The sequence below is a fragment of the Mus caroli genome, chromosome 5, assembly GCF_900094665.2.
Source record: "Mus caroli chromosome 5, CAROLI_EIJ_v1.1, whole genome shotgun sequence".
Taxonomy (NCBI): domain Eukaryota; kingdom Metazoa; phylum Chordata; class Mammalia; order Rodentia; family Muridae; genus Mus; species Mus caroli.
This window is the reverse complement of record NC_034574.1, coordinates 9477851-9502306: the sequence shown is the minus strand read 5'-3', so window position 1 is coordinate 9502306 and position 24456 is coordinate 9477851. Positions and strand designations below refer to the sequence as shown.

Sequence of the window (24456 nt, the reverse complement as noted above, 5' to 3'; positions counted from 1 at the left end):
GATTAGCTACATGTTGGTGTGAATAAGCTGAGATTAAGTGTAACAGTTTTCTATCATCTACTTTTTAATCTGGAATATTTGCTCTAATTCTGCTCAGAAATCTTAGAATTCTGTATGTCTCAGTAACCTTAAAATTTTCCTTGGTGACTCTGTATTCTTACTTTATACCTGTAAGTATTACTGAACATTCAACATATACTTGTAGATAGATAGAGTTATAGATAGTAACAGGAGCCCAAAATATTAAGAACTACAAAAAAGGACATTTGTTTGATTTTTACAAAGAGGGGAATATAAAATACAAATAAGGATGGAAAAATAACCAATTATAAAGGCAGATAAGCATATCACATAAAAAAACAAGTGTCACCTTATGGAACAAGAGGCATCCTCTATGGGTAACAGGAGAGAAGAGGGAAGAAGCCTCATAGATTGATTTGCTGATTGATGACAGTGAGGACCAATCAAATTGATGATTTCAATGATCTAAAGGAAGATTAGTAGTCACTCATCTTTCCTGGGAGATCATCCAGGCTAATGCATCATGACACATCCCTGTTGACTGATGACTATGGTCATGATGGGCAACTGACCCTTACCCCGGGTCAATAATCAATACGTGGAGTCACATCCCATAGGGCTCTGTAAGGCCCCTAATTTGACTTCCCCCTTCTAAAAGCCTTAAATCCTTTTGTTAAATCCTCTGGAATACCATTAACACATTCCTCCTTATTTTGCCATTTTTCTTCTTTACCGTCTTTTAATTAAAACCAATTCACCCCTTGAGACCACTGGCACCGTACCAGATGCCAGTGACTTTCTTATTCTGGTTAAGTTGTTTTTTGTTTTTGTTTTTGTTTTGTTTTGTTTTTGCCTATTCTTGTTTAAATATGGTCTATATTTTCAAATTTTCTCCCAATTAAATCTTGAAATATAGCAGTGAAAGGAAAGTTCTACTCAGAAATGTGTAGAATCACACTCATCTCACTCTTAAAGTCATCTCAAACCATCGTTGGTGCTCCTTCTTCTAAAATGGAAAATTCTCTTCTCTTGACATTCCTGTCTTTCTCTTCACAAACATGACTTACCATCTATCACACCAGCCATTCAGTTCCTGATCCCTAATTGTCCCAATTATCTGGTTTTCCAAATTAACCATGACTTCATTCTCCCACCCTTCAGTCTAGTTCAGTAGCCACAAGCCACAGCTGGTAACTGAGCACTGAAGTACAGTGTGTTATCAAGTTTTCTTCTTTAGAAATTATCTTTTTGCCCATGCTGTTCTCCATAGCACCCTCTATACTCTTCCCCACTTCTAGCCACTTTACTTTTCTTGTAGTAATTATCATTATTAATATTATAAAATGTTATTTTTTTTACTACTAACTCTAAGTTTTACACTGTATATCATCCCTACTAATATTGTTAAAATTATAATCAAATGAATTAAAATAACTAAGACGGGATTTGCAGTTCTAAACATAGTAATGTTTTCATGCAGAGATACATGAATCAAGAAAGATGTTGAAGAATATGTGGGTCATGGAGACCAGTGGGAAAACATAGGTGAATTTGCAGTGAACTGGCACCACATGCACTAGTGGGAAAAGATTTGGCAAAGTTAAGTGCATCACTCTTAGTGACCTGGGAATGAAGAGTATACTATATTTATATGGTGGAAAATATTCCACAGTTTCAAAGTATATAATAACTACCATTTATTTTATACCTAAAAACCTCACATGGTCTTTTATACCAAAACAAATTTTGTATACTCAAAGGGGACTAATATTTGTTTCTTACAAGTATGCAACAAAGGTCAAAAGAAGCAAAGGGATGCCCCCAGTGTTACATATACCAACTCAATATTTGAACTTCAAAATTAAACTAGGTTCCCTGGTTGCCATTCCATTTCTGACTGCCAAGGAATCAACAAGGATGATGAATACGATTAAACCTACAGGGCTGGAGAGATGGCTCGGTGGTTAAGAACACTGACTGCTCTTCCAGAGGTCCTGAGTTCAATTCCCAGCAACCACACAGTTGCTCACAACCATCTGTAATGGAATCTAATGCCCTCTTCAGGTGCTACAGTGTACTCATATACATAAAATAAATAAATAAATCGTAAAAAAAGATTAAATCTACAAAATAACATTAACTGAGCAAAAGAAAGAAACAGTCCTGGAAATTACAATATATTGTTGCATGTCATTTTTTTTTTCACAGCTAAAATTACCTATACTAATAGAAGCAATGTATAGAGAGTACCTGATAAAATAATTCTGAAAACTAAAAACAAGAAACAGTACCTACTTCTCTTGGCAGAAGATGGATAGAGATGTAGAGAGAAGATAAGTATAGTCATCCTTGCAGCAAGCTTGGTGACACCCTCTTCTTGAGGTGGCTAGTGGTTATTATATAATCTAAGGCAGTGATTCTCAACCTGCGGGTTGAAAGACCCACTAATGGGGTCACTTATTAGATACCTGAATATCAGATTATATTATAATTCATAACAGTAGCAAAAGTACAGTTATGAAGTAGAAATGAAAATAATTTTGTGGTTGTGGGTCACCACAACGTGAGGTACAACATGAGGCAGCATGAGGAAGGTTGAGAACCAGTGCTCTAAGGTCTATTGTCCAAAGTGCTCGATCTAAAGAACAGAAGAATTGATTTCATTTATCAAGTAGATCTGCAACTAAGCTATGTTTGGTTTTGGGTGGTAGCAATGTTAATGGGAGGGTCTATTAAATGATAGAGTAATACTCTAATAATGTCTGGAGACATTTCTTATATTATCAAGTCATTGAAGATTATTTGTACTCGACTAGAGATATTTTCTTTTCTGAAAATGATTAGAAGCAGCTTCTAGAAGGAAAAGATAATTTGGCTTTATAGTTTCAAAAGGATATGCCCCAGGCAGATGTGGTGTCCAGAGCAGGAAGCTGAGAGACCACATTTTACTACAAGCAAGAAGAAGAGAGACTAAGAGACACAGAGAGACAGTGACAAAGAGACAGATAGACATACACACTCATACAGAGAGACAGACAGAGAGAGAGAGAGAGAGAGAGAGAGAGAGAGAGAGACGCAGACAGAGGGACAGAGACAGAGACAGAGAGAACTGAAAGCAGGGTTAAGGTCCATATTCTCAATGTCTTCCTCAATGACATACTTCCTCAGGAAACCTCCCCCTCTTAAACCTTTTCAGGTTGCTCCATTAACTGAAGGCAGAGTGCTCCAAGGCCTGAACTTATAAAGGCTATTTTTCATTCAGATCATCACACATGCTATTGGTATCTACTGGGTAAAGATTGTGGATGCATTTCAAGAAAACCACCCTTCCTAATAGAAATGGTTCAAGAGATCGGAAGGCATAATCCAAATGTTGACAAACCAGGGGTAGAGAAAGTAAAGCAGAAAGCATTGAAAATATAACTGTTGACATTTGTCCAATCACAGATTTTCAGAACTGAGATCACTGAAGAACTCAACTCATGGTAAGCCCATTCCTTTTAAACTGATAGTCTGTGAAGTATACTTCACTGTGGTTCTCCTGTAAGCAGAAACAATCGAACAGGGCTTTCTGGGTCACTAGGAGCTGTGTTACTATCACTTGAGTGCAACAGGCAGGACAAGTGCAGAATAAGAAGTGTGCATGGAAGAAGTTACCTGAGAGTGAAGTAAGCATAAACCCCAGTGCAACCAACACGCTGAGATCTGGCCCTGCTGTGGACCTGAGAGGGACATTTGGAAGGTTGACATTTTTGTTTGAATTAACTACATGTAAAAAGCTCTAAAGAACATGTAAGCTTTAAGCACCACAAAATCAAGATGTTTCCTTCAGTGTAGAAAAGACATTCGATTTAATAGTGTTATAAAATACTTTCATAGGCATCTTTGCTAGATGTGCCCTGAAGCTCTATGGCCTCATACGACACAATTGCCTCCCTGAGAATCAGTTCAAAAAACCCTGGTATGCTCCAGGTCCTCTACTCCTATATTATTTTCACGGGTCATTTCCTTCATTAAAATCTCATCTTCTGGCTTTAAAGGCCTGAGGGTACAATTAGGCCAAAACAATAAATGAGAAATAAGAATGAGATCCAATTTTCCCTACTTGGAAGGGAAATCACATCAGGATAGTGACTGCAGCAGAAGACAACAGCTGAGGAAAATTGCAAGAGACTGTGTCCTAAGATGCCGATTATAGGACCTTCCTATGAGATGACCTGATCCTGTCCAAAGATTACAATGTAAAATCATGTCTGTAATGCAAATACAATTCACATTCTACAAAGCTAGAATGGAAAGATTAGAAATTACCTTTTTCGAGCTAGAGAAAGTACCCAAGGAGCTGAAGGGGTCTGAAGCCCCATAAGTGGAACATCAATATGAACTAACCAGTAACCCCAGAGTTCCTTGGAGCTAAACCACCAATCAAAGAAAACACATTGCAGAACTTGTGGCTTTAACTGTATATATAGCAGAGGATGGCCTAGTCAGTCATCAATGGGAGAAGAGGCCCTAGGTCCTGTGAAGGTTCTATGCTCCAGTGTAGGGGAATGCCAGGTCCAAGAATGGGAGTGGGTGGGTTGGGGAGCAGGGGGAGGGGGGAGAGGATAGGGGATTTTCAGAAGGGAAACTAGGAAAGGGGATAACATTTGAAATATAAAAAAGAAAATATCTAATAAAAATAAATTGCCTTTGTCTTTTTGAAAAAGTATTCTTATCTTGTGATGGGGGTGGACATGTCCCATAATGCATATGGAGTCAGAGGAGAGCTATGGGAGTCAGTTCTTTCCTAAGTCTTTCAGAGACAACTCCTGTTGTCAAGTTTATATCAGAAGCTTATACCTGCTGTGCCATCCCCTCAGTCAAAAATCTAGCAACTTTAATAGAGATTGATTTGGCTTCATATGATATTTTGTTTTTTTCCATAATTTCATGCATGCATAAAATGAATTCTGATTACTTTCCCCTCTATCCTCTCTTATCTCCCTCCTGTCTCAAGGTCTGTCTTCTCACTCCTACTACCTCCTTTCCAATATTCATGATTTGCAATTTGGTCCTGTGACCACTTAATTTAACAAGTGCCATTTCTGTACACTAACTTCCACTGGGGGATGATGTGATCCCAGCGGGTACCCAACTGCTGGCAATGAGTCCCCCTCTGTCTAAACCTATCAGTAGCAAATTGTTTAGCAGTGGGAGGTAGGGTCTCTTGAGTTCATCATCAAGCAACGCTTGGATATTAAAAGGCTTATTATTATGAGATTTAATTTAATTTTTGCCTCAACATCAGATATTCTTTCACAGAAAATCTAATAAACAGGCATATCATTACTGAGAGTGACCTGGAGAGAGAGAGAGATTAAGATGAGAAAAAGACAATCCAATATGCAAGGGAGAACTTAGTTGGAAGGTCATGTGGATGTATCTGGATCCAAGTACAAAAGTATTTAGAGAAGAAGAGGGCAGTCAATATGCTTATTTGAACTCAAATGAATGTCATCAGTTATCTAATACAAGTGGTCAGCCATGAAATAATATCTGTAATGGTAGTTTTATATGAACTGAGTAGACTGTATTTACATATTTAGGAATATATATATATATATATATATATATATATATATATATATCATAAAGTCTTCTTTCTCTTCCTACAAATACAAAATCCAACTCATATGTACTCTTCTGCATTGATATATTTGGTGTTTGAATTTGGGCAGTATCTGTTAACTTTAATGAATATATATATATATATATATATATATATATATATATATATATACATATATCTCAAAGTTGACCCTGATTTTTTTTCCTCAGAGGGTATGATTCAGAAAAATGTAAGACTAAAGCCAGAAAGATGTGGCTCTAAACAGCTGAACATTTACATAGGTGAGAGACCCAGTGGGTACCCCAATAACTTATGACCTATATTATGCTGAAAGAAGTCTAATTTAATCGCTTAGATTAATGGGATCTAACATCTCTTAGGGGTTTGTCAAAACATCAGTGAGAACAAAAACTAAAGCATGATATGAAACACAATTTTACTTTTACCAACAAATAGGAATGTTGCAGGAAGACAAGGAATAAGATAAGAGAAAAGAAGGATATGTGGAAAGGAAGTGAAGATGCTATGAACTATCTTCATGGTTCTAAAAATTCTAACATTCAATCATTATTTAGTCAAAAATTTTAGACTTTGTATATTGGGAAAATGAAGGACAGGTCAAGGGGAGGTAGGGCCGCTTAAGTTTGTCATCAAGCAACTCTTGGATATTGAAAGGCTTATTATTATGAGATTTAATTTAATTTTTGCCTCAACATTATATATTCTTTCACAGAAAATCACAGGGCAACAGATGATGAAAATATGCTTGGATGTCTCTGATTAAAAAAAAAGTTAAAGGATATTACATAAACTCAAACACCAACTCTATCAATGGACAACAATACACAAATGGGGCTTTCCCCAGGACATTGAGTGCTAATTATACGCTCTCTCTCTCTCTCTCTCTCTCTCTCTCTCTCTCTCTCTCTCTCTCTCTCTCTCTCACACACACACACACACACACACACACACACACACTAAGCTCTAGCCCCAGATCCTAGAGCACACGTCTTATACAAAAATAAAAAGGAACCCAAAGAAACAGCAAACCAATTTAAATTATTTCCTCTATGGATTAGGATTTGGCAAAAACTAGAAGATTCTGCTTTTTGTCATCTTTTCTTTTTTTTTTTTTAATTTGAAAACACACATACTTGGCCCATTTTGATGAACATAAAAATAAAGCATAAACAAAGTGGATCATTTCATATGCATACTAATGCCAAAAAATACGATTTAAATTTCTCCATGTTTCATATAAAACTGATACAACTCTGAAGATGTAACCCAATTCTGTTTTGTATAAATCGTTTTCCTTTGCACAGTTAACTATTTCCAACACATGATCTTACCTGTTGTGTTGCTGTTGTTGCTATTGTTTTGTTTTGTTTTTTTCATCACAAAGTTTCTTTGTGTGTAGCCCTGGCTGTTATGAAATTCACTGTATAAACCAAGATGGCCTTGAACTCAAAAGTCCCCCTGCCTTTCTAGTGCTGAGACTAAAGGCATATGCCACCACCTACTCAATTAATATTTTACTTTCCAGCAAGCTTAAGAAATATCCATCTGAGTTAACAATCTCGCCAAAAAAACAACAGTACATAGTTATACTAATATCACATGTCCATATTTGAACATTAGAACAATACAGTCTATAGATACTGTTATTAATCTAGAATCCTGCAATTCAGGTCTCAAGATAGTGGGTATGGTGAAAATGGTCACTCACTATCCGAAAAGGTCAAATAACAAGGAAAGTGCCTCTCTACACGTCTTGATATCTTTGATGGGCTAGAAAATTCATAATTGATGCTTTACAAATTTTACCCAAATTGTTTCCTACTTAGTGAATATTTTATTTCAATTACACAACTATTCAAAACTTTAAAGTGGTAGACACAATGGGGAAAACGTAAGCTAACACCCACTTATACCACCTCTCTCTTCTTTCTCACTTTAAACACTTGGTGTTTCAATACCTCTCTGTAGCCATCACTGACTCGTTCCAAGTTCAGGGAATAGACAAGGTCTCTGCCTCCCACAAAGAGCCGTTCTTGGTACTCATCCAGCAGCATTGTATGGAGATCAAGAAATCCAAGGGGGCTTTGAAATATTGAAGTCCTATTCAGTTCCAAAAGTTCTGAAATGAAAAGAGAGGTCTAAGATGAGTACATGAAAACACATACTGCTGTCTATAACACTTTTCTCAAAGTCCAGTTGTCACATTTGTTTCATAAATATGAATCCTTAAATTGAATTACTAAAAACAAAAAAGAATTATCCAGTCAACACTCTGTATCCATATGGATTCTGTCCTAGGTCTTCTAATACTATAATGTAAGGATGTCCCAAGACCTTTTTACAAACTGAGACTCTTTTTACTTATAATCTAAGCATATTCTTCCTTATTCTTTGAGTCATCTCTAGAATCTTAAGCTACCTAATGAGAATTAAACGCTTTGGAAATGCTATTATACCTTATTGTCTGGAGAATAATGAGAAAAATGCTGGTATGTTCTCGATAGGTATAACACTTTAAGAAATTTACATCCATAGTTGAATCTTTGGAAACAATACCCACAGATACAAGGGAGTATCTGACTATATAGTCATATGACATAATATTTGTGAGCATTAATATATTTATTAATTTATTAATCTGAGTACCTAAGTAAAACTTAGTTGTAAGGTAAATATGGAATGCTTTTAAAATATGAACAAAACTATTAATAATAATAGGTACAGCAGAGTACAATTGTATATAATTGTGCAATTATATAGTGCAAGGCCGTTTTAAAGCTTCTGTTTGCCTAGCAAGATGTAACATCTACACAAAATATACACAATTCTGTCTCGTTAATTCTAAAAGAATAAAAACTCAGGGAAGTTATATTTCTACCTCAAACTGATATTGAAAATCAAACCCAAATCAAACTGCACAACCCTGGCAAGAATGAGTTGTAATCACAATCCTGATTACTCCTAAAACCCATTGGGTATCTGTTTTCCATGACTATGGAGAAGTCTGTCTTCATGCATTCTTGCCTATGCCAGGAATTACAAACAATATATATTTTGGGTACGTATATTAAATTTAAGAAATCAGAATCTGGCAAAGTCTCCTGTGTATACTTTTTGTTGAAGGTACGACCTTTAGTTTAATATGCCAGCTGAGTAATTAGGACGTCTAAATTGTACATATGAGAGCTTTTGGTGATGTGAAGGAATAGTGCCCCTAAAACCAGGCTGAGTACATAATGGCGGAAGTCTCCGTGGGAAATAGTAAACAGAGAAAGTCATCTCAAAGAATTTAATACCTAGCAGCTCATAGAGCACGCAGATTCTTACTGATTGGGATACTTACAAGCAGTAAACGCAAGTATGAAATATAACACTGAATATGAAATTGCTTTTACTCTTTGTTAAGAATCTAGGAGGCAGAGGGGGTGAGAGTTCAAGACCTGCCTGGGTTACTTAGTGAGATTGGTTTCAAATCCACAAAATGAAAACAATAGAATGAAAAAGAATGTGTTTCTTATCCAGTTTTCTGCACAAAATTGTGCCGAGTAGAGTTACCTCGAAATCTTGTTTAGATTAAGCAATAGTGCACGATTTCAAAATTCCATATAGACATCTCATATGAGATACTGAACCACTTAGCCTAAGTAAAGACTTTTAGACTAAATCGAACACCAGGTATTTTATTGGTAAAGAAAACTGGAATTAGAGAGAGTTTTGATAGAGACCCATAAATTCCAGAAGAGAAAAGGTCCCAGGTACGATTTTTTAAAGTTATAAGAACTACTATATTCTTTACTAGACATTCACCAATTAGAAAGTACATTTTAATATCACAGGAGAAACGTAGAAAGAGGTTCTTGGCTGCCATTATGCTTTAATTGTTATAAATGAGAGCCCATAATTCCATGTGAGCCCTACTAAATGGACTCTTTTCTATAAGAATTTCACCAGATACTCTGATAATATGCTTATATTTTCTACTTTCTGTGCATAATAGAAATTTTTCTAAAATGAGTAAATTCAAACAAAGAATGATTACATATTAGTTATTAACACATTTTAGGCTATAGAGATGCTCAGGAAATTAAATTTCATGGAATAAATAAATAAAATATATGAAAGGTTTCTGATATGAGGCCCCTTGCCTGAACTGTTATCAGAGTTTATAAAGCCAGGATTGTTTATTGAAAATGTGGAATTGGAGTGAGAACCTATATAGCTATTTCATGAGTTAAGTCCTTCTATGCAGGTCCTTGTTTGGTTTTGAATAAGGTCAATACCACCTCATTACCTCCCCATATCCAAGAAAAGATAGATATTAACTTCTACTTGTTATGAATTTTCCACTTGCATAAGCTTAATATAATTCTAAATGATTAAAGATTCTTATTTATTTGTTAATAGTCAGTAATGCCATTCACTATGTCACCAATCATCCTTTACTCTGATGAATTAACCTCTTCTCTGACCCTTTTGGCTTCTCTATATCCCTAAAGCACCCAAAAGTTTCAAAAGTGCACTTGTGCCATTGTGGGTAGAAACTAGACAAAGCAAAGCAAAAGATAAGAATTAGAGTATACATTAGTTCATGTAAATGATGTACATGCTAAATTTCAGCGACCTTTACTATTTCTGCCCCTGCCCACCCCCCCCCCACACACACAATGAGCTACCACACCATAATAGTTTAAATTATCATTGATTTCATTTTATTAATGAAAAATTAGGCAACTCCAAGTTTAATGTCTCGAAAAGGTAAATGCTATTACAAGGAGATAACACTCAGATTACCTATTAAAAATAATAATCAATTACAGATTACATATGCATTACAATCAAATTATTACAAGAAGAATCTGAAGAAACAAATTTTAGTTGTGAGTTTGATCTTAGTTAAAGATCAGCTTTTGAACAGCCTTTAAACCTCTCTGGTTTGCATTCCTCAAATTTTTATCATTTTCTACTCTTATAATTTTTAATTGATTGCATTAATTGCATTTTCACAGTGAAGGTGACATCACAGTATAAAAAAAAATCAAATATGCCATTGAATTAATAGTGCCTGTCCATAATGTATTACTTAGAATGTAATAGTATATTCAACTGAAAAAGCCTCATTTCTGGAATCAAACCTTGCTCAAAAAGAAATATTTAAACTATTTGTTTTATTTTTAATATTTAAATGATTAAATGATGAGGTGTTTTCTTATTGTTACAAAAAATTTGAAGTGATTTATCCCTACTGACTCATATTCCTCAGAAAACAATGCTGCCAAAGCAGTTATGATACATAAAACTGAATGGCCTTCACACATCTTAAACAACAAGTCAAGGAATTTTATTTTGTTAATGTAGATACTTCCCATAACAATTGCTAAGTGATTTTATATATATATATATATATATATATATATATATATATATAAAGTGTTCTATGTCATGTTCTTTAAACCGTTTTTACATTTGGGAGAGATCAGGTGCATCAAATGTTTTAGCCGCTCCTGACCGTGATCGTCACCTACAACAGAATAGCCCCAGCGATGGCTCAACAGCAGCTCGGGTTTGTCAACAGACCAATCACTCATCTCAGAACCAGAAAGAGAAACAAAACACATTCTTACCGTGATTTATATTTCCTCACTCATTCTCATAGAAAACAACTGATTTTTATCATTAATCTTCCAATATGTTCAGTATAATTTAGCTATCCTTCCTAAAAGGTAGTCATATATAAGCTTCTTTTACTTAGCCAGCAAAAGTTGACAGTATTGATTATGCATAAAGATTTGTGCTTTAGATTTAGACATGTCTGTAATAAGAGACCCAGACATTCCATTATCAAACTGTGTTTTGAAAAGTATGTATTTATTTAATTTTATATTTATCCTGCACTAACTATACTACTTTATTTACTTATTTAACTCATTCACATATGGATCTGAAATTTTATATGTAAATATTTTCAATTAAATTAACAAGTATATGTTTTAGACAAGGGAAGGGAAGAAGTAAACAATGTAAAAACAGATGAAAGGAATTACTGTAACTGTAAAATATTCCTCGAGTATTGGACATATTGTTAAAATAAATTCTCTCCCCAAATTGACCTTAAGCTCCCCTAGCCCCAAGGAAGAAGTCAGGGCAATATAATAATAGCGGAATAAAACAATGTGGATAGAAATACCATTAAGTGCCAAGGATTAGTAGAAATTTCTACTAAGATGATCTGAAGAGGAATGCTCAAAAATACCAGACCGAATCTCTGATACTGCAAATAAATAGGGTGCCATGCTCCATAACTGTTCCCAAAATTAAAGTCCTCGATGAAAACCAATTGATCTATATAAAAATTTAGGCCTAACAAAAGTAACTGTACAAACCACAGGTGGCCATGCTATTCAAGAACATAATTTTTGAGAAAATGGAAATTAAATTAAGTAGTGCAAATCCTAGGGCAGAGATCTAGATCTTTTGGTAACTAGAAAATGAACCAAAATCTGTGTAACGGATATCTGAGAGGAAATCGTCCAATTTGAACTAACACACATACTCTCTCTCTCTCTCTCTACACACACACAGACACACACACACACACAGACACACACACACACACCAGTATGCCTGTATGCTTCAGGGTAGTGTTTTTGAGAGGTCCCTTCACTAATTTCCTCATGGCTGAATATCGCTGCTGGCCTCCAATTGATTGGTACTCATCACTGTATGATAATAGCTCCTCTACTTCTCAATTCAACTTCCCAAGACAAATAATATAATTGGCTCATCAGTGTTTACACTTCATCAGTATCTGGCTTCTTCCAGGTAACTTTATCACCCTAATTGGCTCCAATTATTTAAGTATTCTGTACTGAAGAGTGGAAGTCATGTGATGAACTGTGTGGTCCCTATAATTAAACAACACTAGAGCAGTCACCACAAAGGCTATGTTTCAATTCCTCAGGCAAACCTACTTAATGACAAATGTCTTACAGTCCGTATTTCTACTGGACTAAATAAGTTGACTAGATGGATGCAGATATTAAATATCATCTTATTGAATATTGGAGAACAAACCTCTCCTCAAATTGAAATTGTATTTTCTTTCACTGATTTGAGATATGTTCTCTAATACAAAGTGGATTCTCAGAGTCATTGTCACTGCTAGAGAAAGAGTAAGGACTGGTCCCCCGTGTCCAACCCATCTACTTCATTCACATGCATTTTCCAGGAATAGAAATATGTTGAATTTGTGAAATGGGCATTCTAAACATGAAATCAGTCAACAAGTTTGGTAAAGAGCAGAAAAACAATCACTAGAAAGTATATAAACACAATAAAATTATTTATATACAAGCAAAAATATCTATGATATTTTTCATATGTAGAAACTACTGTTTAATGAAACCATTACTGTTTCTGTTCTATTAGTAACATTTTAAATAATTAAACATAATCTTACTACAAAACTGGTATAAATTATCAATTTTTATAGAATTTTAAAAATTAAAAACTAATGAAACTATGACTCTAAAATTCCATACATTTTTACTTTATTCAAATTTTCTATAGTGAACATAAGTCAGTTAATTAAAATCAGAGTTATATCTCACAAGGCATTCCATTTTTGTGGTGAAATTTCTTCATTCTAGATGGCCTATCAAGATGCTAATAGTTGATTCTCAATCATTGTTGTCATGGGTCATCTTTAATGGGCTATACATATATATATATATTACCCCATTAAATAAACATGACTGACCTCCAGAAAAACATATTTTACATATTTTCTACATGTAAAATTGGGAACTATAGTAAGTCAGTGCATGGATAAGGTTATTTGGTTGGTTTGGGTACAAAATTTGAGCCAGAGGAATTGATTGTCAAGTTTTAGGAATATATATACACATAGACACACAAATGTATGTATTTATCATCAATCAAAGAAAAAGTAAATTTTAAAAAAGTCAGGAGGGGTATATTGGGGTTTGATGACAAAGGTGAGGGAGAAAAAAATGTGCTCATAATATAAAGAAAAAGTTTTAAATACAAATTTTAAAACTCCAAATGAAATCATCAATGTGATCTCAGACAACCCAGTCTCTCCTCTGTTCCCAATACCAAAAGTAAAACAATTGCGGGATTTATTACAAGTTTTCTCTGTATTAATAATGACTTGATGAGTGATAAATTAAACGTATATTTTACAATTTATTATAAGAAAGTTTGAGCCGGGCGTGGTGGCACATGCCTTTAATCCCAGCACTTGGGAGGCAGAGGCAGGTGGATTTCTGAGTTCAAGGCCAGCCTGGTATACAAAGTGAGTTCCAGAACAGCCAGGGCTATACAGAGAAACCCTGCCTTTGAAAAACCAAAATAAAAATAAAAATAAAAAAGAAAGAAAAAAAAAGAAAAGAAAAAGAAAGTTTGGTCAGGGCTGGAGAGATGTCTTAGTGGCTAAGAGCACTGACCATTCTTCCAGAGGACCTGGGTGGGATTCCCAGAACCCGCATGGTGACTTGTAACTGTCTGTAACTCCAGTTCCAAGAGGCCCAAACCTTCACCCAGACATGCATGCAGGCAAAACACCAGTGCACATAAAATAAAAATAAATAAATGATTTCAAAGGGGGTGGGGACCTGGAAGATAGCTCATGAGTTAAGAGCAACGGCTGTTCTTTAAGGATTCCAGAGTTTAATAACCAGCACCTACATAGCACCTCAAAATTGTCTATAACGGAACCTAATGCTCTCTTTTGATATGCACACAGAAATGCAGACATAGCACCCATATACATAAAACACAATAAATAAATAAATAAACCTAAAAAATGTCTAGTCGATAATGAAATTATACTGTATCAGTAACTTAATTGTTTTTGTCACAGCCTCATAGAGAACACAAGTTAAAATGGAAGCTCTGCTATAATTTCTTAACATTTTGATTTGATATAATTAAAAAGAAAACAAAAAGAATTCACCTTAATATCAACTTTATAAACCTTTAATTTGCATTTTCAAAGAGTTGCATAACAAAGAGATTTTTACATGGCTTTTATTTATCAATTTGTGTCATATTAAGATTTAGATATCTTATTTTTTTAAAAATAAAGTTAATTTCCTAATTAGGTACAGAGTTTCAAAATCTGTTTTGATGCACACCAAGGCAGACAAAGGACTGGCAAGCAGGGTCTCTCTCCCTCCCTTTTTGAGGACTTTTCTCTCTGATCTTAGCTTCAGCTATCCCATGGACTTGACATATTTACCAAGCAGTGGCTATATTCTTTATCCCCCACCTCTTCAAGCTGTCTGGAGGAAAGAAACAAAATCTACAGGAAGAAAGGGACAAAGGAACTCTAATCCCAGTCAATCCCCACAAGATGGCATCAGTATTGGGCAGCACGGACTCTGAAGAAGAGTGGCATCTTAAGTTCTTTCTCCCTAAAAATAACATGAATCACTTGGGAGAGAAGGACAAAGAAACAAGACAGAACGAAATGTACCAACTCTGAGTTCATCCGGAAATTTTCTAAAGAGGGAACTAATTATTACAGCTAAGCTGTGTGCTAATTATCAGCTGTCAATGAAGATTTACAGGGAGGATTTACTCATTTCCTTTCCTGGCCTTTCTTGTTAACCTGCAAGGCTCACGGTGTTAAAACTCACTGGCATAGATATATTAAGGCACCCTTCTCTAACAGTTAAGATGTATTTAAGTGCTGCACTTGTGTGTGTAAGACGTAACATGCAGGAGGACAGCATGCATATTATCTAACTCACAAGTTTAAATAGGTTTGCTTCCTTCTTAAATACACACTTCTTGTTCCACTGTCAACTCACAAAGTAAGAACTCTGTGAGAATTGGTTCTGTAATTAAACATGGCATTATTTTCCAAGTCAATGATTTTATTTAGGGTTTCTGTAAGTTTATTCAACCAAAATTATTTTAAAAATAATATATGGAAATAGCCATCAAAAACTTCAACATCACATTTAAAATGGGAATATTTTTTGCAGCACCCTTTGATGATTTTGACAGACATGACAGATGAGTACTAACAGCAAGTAATGCTGAAAAAGATGAAGTTTTTTTTAATGGAAAGAATTGATGTGTTGAGAATGCAGTTTATCAACAGAGAGCTTGCTTCACATACATGCATCCCAAACTGTGCAAAAAGCCAAAAGACTATCAATTAGCTTTTTAAAAGATGTAATAATGGGAATGCCATCATTTGTACAGTGCTCTTTTTCTTAATGGACAATGCTAGCCTTGTCATGCATTCCTTAAATTTTAAATTCTTTGTCACAAGTTGAAGGTAACAACAAGGCATTTCAGTGAACTAAAAATTTTAATTAACCCTATTTTCAAATGCAATAAAATAATTTCAAATGTACATAGGGTATGCAGTAAATAGTCTTTTAAGATGCCTTGAGTTCTTATCTTACATACATGGTAAGTATTTAATATTTTATATAATACTCTGGCTTTCTGGTCTCTGAATTCTGTTATCAGGAAGACACTGGGGTCATCTTTACATAGTATCATTAAGTATATCTTAAACGTATGTACAAATGTGTGAATTTGAATCATTTAACTGAAGAAAATCAAGCAAAATAGTTAGTATCCAATAAAAGTCAACAATTTAAACTGGTTCTTATAAATGCCATCTATATATCTAACCATGACTATATTTTATTTCACTAAAAACCAAATGCAGGAATTCTGTGGGAATATCTTGGTGGTATTCTCTACTTAGATCAAGGGAGGCACTCCTTCTATGATCCTTGAGGGCCTTGTACCTAGGGTATGTTACTATAAACGTGGGAAGAATGAGCTCTGAGTTCTCTAATGGTATGATCAGACTTCCTTTAAAGTCATTGATGGCTTTGGATGTGCATTATATAAATCAGAAAGGAGCAATAGAAGACGAGAGATGTTTGAAGATGGTTCTTTCATGAGCAAACATAGAGGATGGAAGGAAACAAAGCAGCAGGCATCGTGAGGACAGAATTTGAAAGCTGAAGGGGAAGAGATAAATGGGCAATGGGTATTCTCAATGGTGTTCAATATTTCTGCACATAAAAACTAATTACCTCAAAATACCAAACAACCTCAATCAGAATGGCTACCACAAAGACATTTGGCAACAGACTCTGTTGAGTGTCTGGGGTAGAAAAGAACCCTTGTTTATGGTTAGTAGCAGTTTAAACTAATAGAAACATTAAGAAAATCTGAGGTTTCTCAAAAAATTAAAAATATAACTGTGATTCTAAAGTAACCATACTACTCCTTTGCACATACCCAAAGAAATCCATACTCTACCACAGCGAGAATTGCCAATCCATGATCATTACTATAGTTTAAATATAAACAGCATAGATATGCACCAACAGATAAATGAAGATGATCAAATGTAGCTAGAGAGAGATAAACTCTAATCAGCTCTAAATAAAATGAAATTATGACACTTTCAGGCAAATAGATGAGTTTGAAACATTAATCATTGTCCCTAAAGCTCAGAAACACATAAACTACATATTCTCTCTCATATGTGAATCTTACATTTGAAATTTGTGTGTGTGTCTATAAATTCATGTAAATTATAAAAGCAAAAGAAGCAGAAATAGACCAAGAGAAGGTGAGAGGAAGTACTAAGAAAGTGGGGAAACAATGTGTGACATGTGACAATTGACATGTGACATCAAAGTAGATAGGACACTGGAGGAGGGACGTTAACAGGATTAAAAAGAAATGTGGAAGAATATTAAAGGGAAAGGAGAATCCACTAAAACATACTTTGTTTGAAAATTCTCTAGTGATATTTAATAGCTTCAACACTTATTAAAAATAGAAATACATATAAACTACAGATAGTAATTATAGAATATTCACATCACTGGTGGAAGACGTGTTTGTTTTCTATTTTTCTTTTAAAACAATACAGTGACATATGTATACAAATAGGCAATGTATGTGAATTCACATATGTACAAGTATGTTAGAACATAGTCTGAGAATTGCTATTTGTATAGGAATGTGACCAATACTACTAGACATAATTTGCATCCCTGTTCTTGGTGGTAGAGTATTACACACAATGCTTTCACCATTCTAATATTATGATTTTCTTCCTTATGGGATACTCATGCATCAGAAGACGATTAGATTTCTCTGAAAGATATCAAATCAGAATCATCCTGGGTATCCCGCTGTTAAAAAATAAAAAGAAGAGCCGGGTGGTGATAACACATGCCTTTAATGGCAGCACACTGGAGGCAAAAACAGGAGGATCTCTGAGTTCAAGGCCATTCTGGTCTACACAATTGTCTCAAAATAATAAGAATAATTAATTAATTAACTAATTAATTAATTAAAAAATAAAATGAGAGAAAGCGTGTTGGACCACAGTCCAAGAATAGAGCCATGCAAGGGGAATACTAAGTTCTCATGAGAAAACAAGAAAAGAGTCTTGTGACCTCAGTTTCTTCAAAACAGAATTGTTCTTGATGTAGTGGTTAAGAGTCGGTTTGTCTCAGGTGTTGTGACTCACATGCCTCTATAAGAAATGGTTTTTGGCCACATATGGCTTGCCTTGGGTACCCTTTACTCAGGTGTCCCTTGTTAACTGTCAGCATATACATATAAAATTGTCTGATACACTAAATAAAGTTAGCTAGTGCAAAAAAACTTATTTTTAGGCCCTGCTCTCCCAGATCCATGACAAAAAAAAGAGAGAGAGAGAGAGAGAGAGCTGTAAACAAAAGAATGTTTTTATTTAAATTGTAGGAGTGAAATTACAGGATTAAAAAGAAGTGTGGAAGAATATTAAATGTATACCAGAAGATTATGAATCTACTTTTCTTAAGCAGTGTCAGAATTGCATCCACTGGGATTATACTTTTAAACTCCATTGCTATATGTAGAATCAGTGTGCTTCCAAGTCTCCCCGACAAAAGTTTGACTCTAGTTTAAATATTTTTTTCTGATCTGACCTGGGTTATATGATATTATTTTCAATACACATTTTAGAATAAATGAAACATATTGGCAGACATCTTGGTGTACTCTGTCTTACTATTGTGTGATTTTTCCCTTGTTGTACACATTGGCTGTTTTTCCATTGATTGTGACGTAACTAAGGAACCACACATCCAAACACTTATGTTTTCTGTAGATCACAGTTGAGAGATGAAGGAAGGTACTTCAATAAATGTCAAAACTTGCATTCTGACAATGTTAGAAGAGTATTTCAATGTGATGTGTCTTTACATCAGTAAATAGAATTATTTTTCCCTTCAATTTTGCCTTCAAGTGTTAATTATTATCAGACATAATCAACCTGTTCAGCAATGAACACTTTCCAAAACATGCTGGATTAATAAAGACATAGACAAAATGTTCTGGCTATGACGGCAGACAAGGGAGACTCCCAGCTTCTAGAAGACAGTACGAAGGATACATGTTCAGCTCTGGCATTAAGTGGAAATGAGAAAGATATAGCCTTGCCCACAATGTAAACTCATTATTCAACATAGAAGGAAAAATGACTCAAAATGTACATTTAACCTAATCCTGACTATACATTGTTTATTAGAGAACAATGAGAGTTCAAGAATTCTGGAGGGAAATATACAATAAAACATTACATAATCAAAACATAGATTACAGAAGCCTGGAACATACGCGAAAAGCTATAACATTTTCTAAGAGGTCAGTCTTTCATACTTTCTTAGAGAAGACTTAGATTTTTAGAACATTTACAAGAATTTCTCTGCGGGAAAGACAAAAAGCCCTGAGAGAGGTCCTGTGTGAATATGTGCTATAGACATGGCTATCACTTCATCAAAGATCCTGCCACTGTGCCTCATGGAAATGGCAAAGATACTCTCGATCTAGTGTGCTGCTCTACCTAGAGGGATGGCCAAACCTTCCTTGGGGTTCTCATGCAAATACTGACCATGCAATATATGTCCACCATAGCTTCCTCCCACTTCAATGTCTGTAGCCTGCTCCGTTACAGAGGTATCTCCTACAGAGACTGTCTAACTTGGCCTCGTTGTCCCACTGTATGCAGTAATACTTTCCACCTATTCACCTGTGGACAATGTACGAGCTGAGCTCCCCGTGTTGCTGATGTTTCTCCACTGGATACCCCAGACTACCTGATGCCAGCTTTTCTGTGTTCCTGTGTCTGTCCTTTTCTTCACTGCCTTGGTGCCAGTTGGAACTGGACAAGGACACAGCAGCATTCAGTATTAGTAATAGCATGTTATAGGCTTGGCTTTCACCATTATCTAAACATTTATCTCCCCAAAAATGTATATGTACTCCATGAAACTGTGGACACAGCTTTGCCTATTTATATTTTCACTTATTTGAAAGAGTTAGACATCTAAATATGAGGGTGGGGTTTTTTTGTTGTTTTGTTTTGTTTTGTTTTGTTTTGTTTTGTTTTGTTTTGTTTTGTTTTGTTTTGAGTCAGGCTCTTGTGATGTAGTCCTGGCTGACCTGTTACCTGATGTACTCACTGTGCAGTTAGAATATTCTCTAACATAGAGCAATCCTGTTCCTTCTGTCATCCAAGAGCTGAAATTATAGGCATGCACAGGACCATTTCTTATGATAAGATTAATTTTACATGAATATTTAAAATCCCATTTTTCTAGCCTAAAGCCACTTCACAGATGAATATAACTCACATGTTTAACTTAATAGTAGAATAATATTGTCTCATAAATTTATATGATATTTGCTCTTAAAATTACATTTAAAGTAAATGGATCATGGCTAGTTTCTTTAATATTTGTTTATTTTAATCAATATACATATTTAACAACTATTGCTATTGGCAATTAGTACTATCAAAAATTCATTTTTAAATACATATGTGTGAGGAAAGTTGACTAATATATAAATAATTGAAACCATCACTACTACTTACAATGTAAATATGTTACAGGGTTTTTTTAATTCATAAATATTCTGTTAGACTGGAGAGATGGCTCAGTGCTAAATGTACTTGCCACACAGCCTTATGACAAGAGGCACAGTATAATTATAATCCTAGCCCCAGCATGATGAGAGAGCAGATAGAGATGGCAGAATCATCTGAAAGCTAGCCTTGAGTGTGCAAAGTTGCAGCAGAAACAAAAGAGAGTCCCTGCCTCAGCTAGGTGAAAACAGAGAACAGATTCCCAAAAGTTACCTCATGGCAGACGCATACCTGCACGCTCATGTACATATCACACACACACACACACACACACACACACACACACACATACATACACACACACACACATTCCATGTGATAAACCTACAGTTTTTGTACCATGTATATTTATATTTTAATTTTTCATGTTAAAATATCACCTAAATTGAGTAAGTATTAAATATTTCTTAATTTGCCTTTGATAATTTTAGTCATCAAAGTAATGTATGTAGGTTACTAGTATATAGTAAATGATTTTATCAAAATTCTACACTTCTCACTAGGAACAGCGATACTGATCTTTTCCCCAAACTTTGTTTTTCTAATAATGGTGATAAATAAAATAATTATGTTGATAAACAAAGAAAATACATATTTGATTATTATTTATAAAGTTCATTCATCTTTAAAGTTTTAACCCTGGTATTTAGTTCCAGATCTGTATTTATTTATGCAACTTCATACTTGAAGTCTTTCCCTAGAGTCTCAGAGGACGCCTACATTTATCAGTGTAGAACAAGCCCTTTTTGCTCTCCCTTTGTTCTTCATATATATGTATTCTTTCTTCTTATATAAAATAAGTTACACAGGAGTGACATGCTCTTCATTTTGGATACTGTGATATCATTCAGACTTAAACCACTGCATACATGTTACTTAGTGGATACTAAAGATGTGTTGTTAAATGAATAAATTTCTCTGTGACTCAACTTCATATTGTGAAGTCATAATTAACTGGCAGATTTGTGTACAAATCCCATTATCTCCTACAGTATATAGAAAGAATCCCACAGTATCTAAAGGACAACAAATATAAATAGGATTATTTTCCTTGTCTACAACACTGATAAACTGTAAGACAGAGGTTAATAATGGCAGATTCCCTGTAGAAATAAATACACATTTCTTATTAGATTATGTCATAAAGATATGGTTACTCTCATAATATGAGGTAAACATTAAATAGTAATTCTGTAAGTATTCAATCACTAAATCAGTGAAAATACCATCCATATATATATATATATCCATATAACTGCCCATTTCCCAGCCTTGACTTTGTCAGAATAGATGCATGCAACCAGGTAGCTGGCCATCCATCATCCAGTCAAACATGATTTAAAAAAAAAAAACCTTGTATCCCTCTGGCAAGGTCATTGCTCCTATCTGGAAAAAGAAGTTCCACATGAAATTGGGAACAAAAAGTCATATATGTATATATATATATATATATATATATATATATATATATACACACACACACACACACACATATTTAAAGAGAAAACTTGACTTGACTACAAGTTTTCTTGGTTACAAGGAAATGTTTAGGTTAACTTTACAGTTTTTCTTTCCCCCCACATCCATTTCAGTTTAAAGGGAGAAATATGCCCTACATCCCCAGGAAATTTGCTTCATTTTTTATTATCTACTTGTTTATGAAATTCTATCTAAATTTGGTTACATAGAGCTGTTTCCAATCTACCTGTCACATATAAATTCTAAGTACAAAAAAGCAGCCAAATATTCCTTAAATAATTTTTACTATTGCCATTAAATCTTGTAGATTTATTGATTTTTCCACTTATAACCTGGTATGTATTCTGTTTTGTAAGGATTGGAACAGAGTCTATTTCCACACAGGTGGATGGTTTTGTGTGGCTTTTCAGCATCACAACCAAGGTGCCATTATGCCACAATCTTGATCTCCAAAACAAAGCTATACTTTCACCTATATCGAAAAAAATCATTCCTCAAACCAAATAATTTTGTATGAACAGCTTCCAGAAGTGATCTCTCTATCTTGCATTTGTAGCTTAAAATAGCAATAGTTTGTAATTGCTGTAGTAGTGTATTCTAATGCCTAGTGTAAATCTTAGATACTTTTTATAGTAACACTTCACTCTCCTAGTTACAAAAGTGATAGAATTGTAATGAATTTCAAATCCATGAGGACAGTGAAACAACTCTACGATCTTGTATATATTGCTAATGAAATGAAAATTGAACCACTAGCTCACAACACAAGAAGAAAGAAAATAATCATGTTGGGGGTTATTTATCTGAGTGTCGAAAGGAGGTTTTGAGGTATCTGTAACTACTTGATTGATTTGGAAATGCTATACAGCCACAAAAACCTTATTTCCTGTCTCATCGCATGCCTTTCAGTTACTGTAGGTGCAGCTCAGTGAGCCCGAGGCTCCTGGCGGGGAATCGGCCCCTGGGTGCAAGGGTATTCTTCAGATGGGGCTGAGATCAACATGGAGAGGGGAGACAAGCCACTGCTATGCGTACGATTCACTGATGTTCACAAAATTCACAAAATAAGTTGCCTTAGTAATAACTAAGCTGTTCACAAATTCCTCTGTTTTTACCTCTTCTGGAAGCTCTCAATTAGCACCGGATTCCCTTCCCAGAAAACACTGTTGTTTACAACCTGTCACAAAGCAAATAATAGCTAGAAGATCACCCATGCATTCTTTGAAATCCAGAGGTTGTGGGAGACATATTCATAGAAAGTCTCCTGTGGGATGTGATAGAGACTGTGAGAGAAAACAGCCTGCAGGGGTCATGACCCTTCCTATCTCTCCCCAGTGGCCACAGTCCCATTTCACAGAGCAGCAGACAGATACTCCAGAGAAACTCGACAACTTGTAAACTCAGAAAATACCACACAACATAAAACTCGAAGAAAATAAAAGGAATTAAAACATCTACCTCTATTAACTTTCCATAAATCCAGGTGATAATACATCCTTGAAAAGAAAGCATTAATTTGCCAAATGTGCCAAGATATTTGCTTCTTTTTTAATATCACCCTTGAACATGTCCAGTGAATTTTCAAAGTATTGTTTCTGCCAGATGAAAGCAAAAGGGAAATATTTAACATATAACTGCCCATTTCCCAGCCTTGACTTTGTCAGAACAGATGCATGCAACCAGGTAGCTGGCAATCCATCATCGAGTCAAACATGATTTAAAAAAAAAAAAAAAAAAACCTTGTATCCCTCTGGCAAGGTCATTGCTCCTATCTGGAAAAAGAAGTTCCACATGAAATTGGGAACAAAAAGTCAATTTTCTTTTTTCTGCCATTGTCAAGAACAAAGAGCAAATGTATTAACCCTCCTTGCCTGAGGGGTATCCAGCTAGGTAATGGTCCAATGACGCAATTTTCCACAATGTTCCTGGTTAAGGACTAGGATTTACCATCATCATGCAGGTGCGTGTGTGCGTGTGTGTGCGCGTGTGTCTGTGCATGTGCATGTGTGTGCGTGTGTCTGTGTGTTTCAGAGACAGAGAAAGACAGAGACACACAGGGAGACAAACGATGATGACAGAACAATTGAAAGCCGTATCTCAGAGGTGCAGCTATCAGAAGCAACCACGTGGCAAACAAATTTTCATGGTAAAGTTTTCCTCAATATTCTAATCAGAAAAAGGGAAGATGACAGTTAAAACTAATGTAGACATGATGAAGAAATGAGTTTTTAGATTCAGTTCTTACTACCGATGCAGAATTAATATGAATATAGAATCAAAATACTGTCATTTCAAAGTGAAGTGTCCACTTGCTTGGTAAACCACTAAGTATAACACC

At 35.0% G+C, this 24456-nt stretch overlaps 1 protein-coding gene across 1 annotated transcript in view; it reads right to left on the bottom strand.

Moving 5' to 3' along the window:
* Positions 1-24456, bottom strand: part of Sema3e (semaphorin 3E) — a 222768-nt gene that overhangs the window by 96700 nt on the left and 101612 nt on the right. The window contains exon 2 of the mRNA XM_021163140.1: positions 7612-7772. Within this exon, the coding sequence (XP_021018799.1) occupies positions 7612-7772 (161 nt within the window). The remainder of the gene's footprint in view (positions 1-7611; positions 7773-24456) is intronic.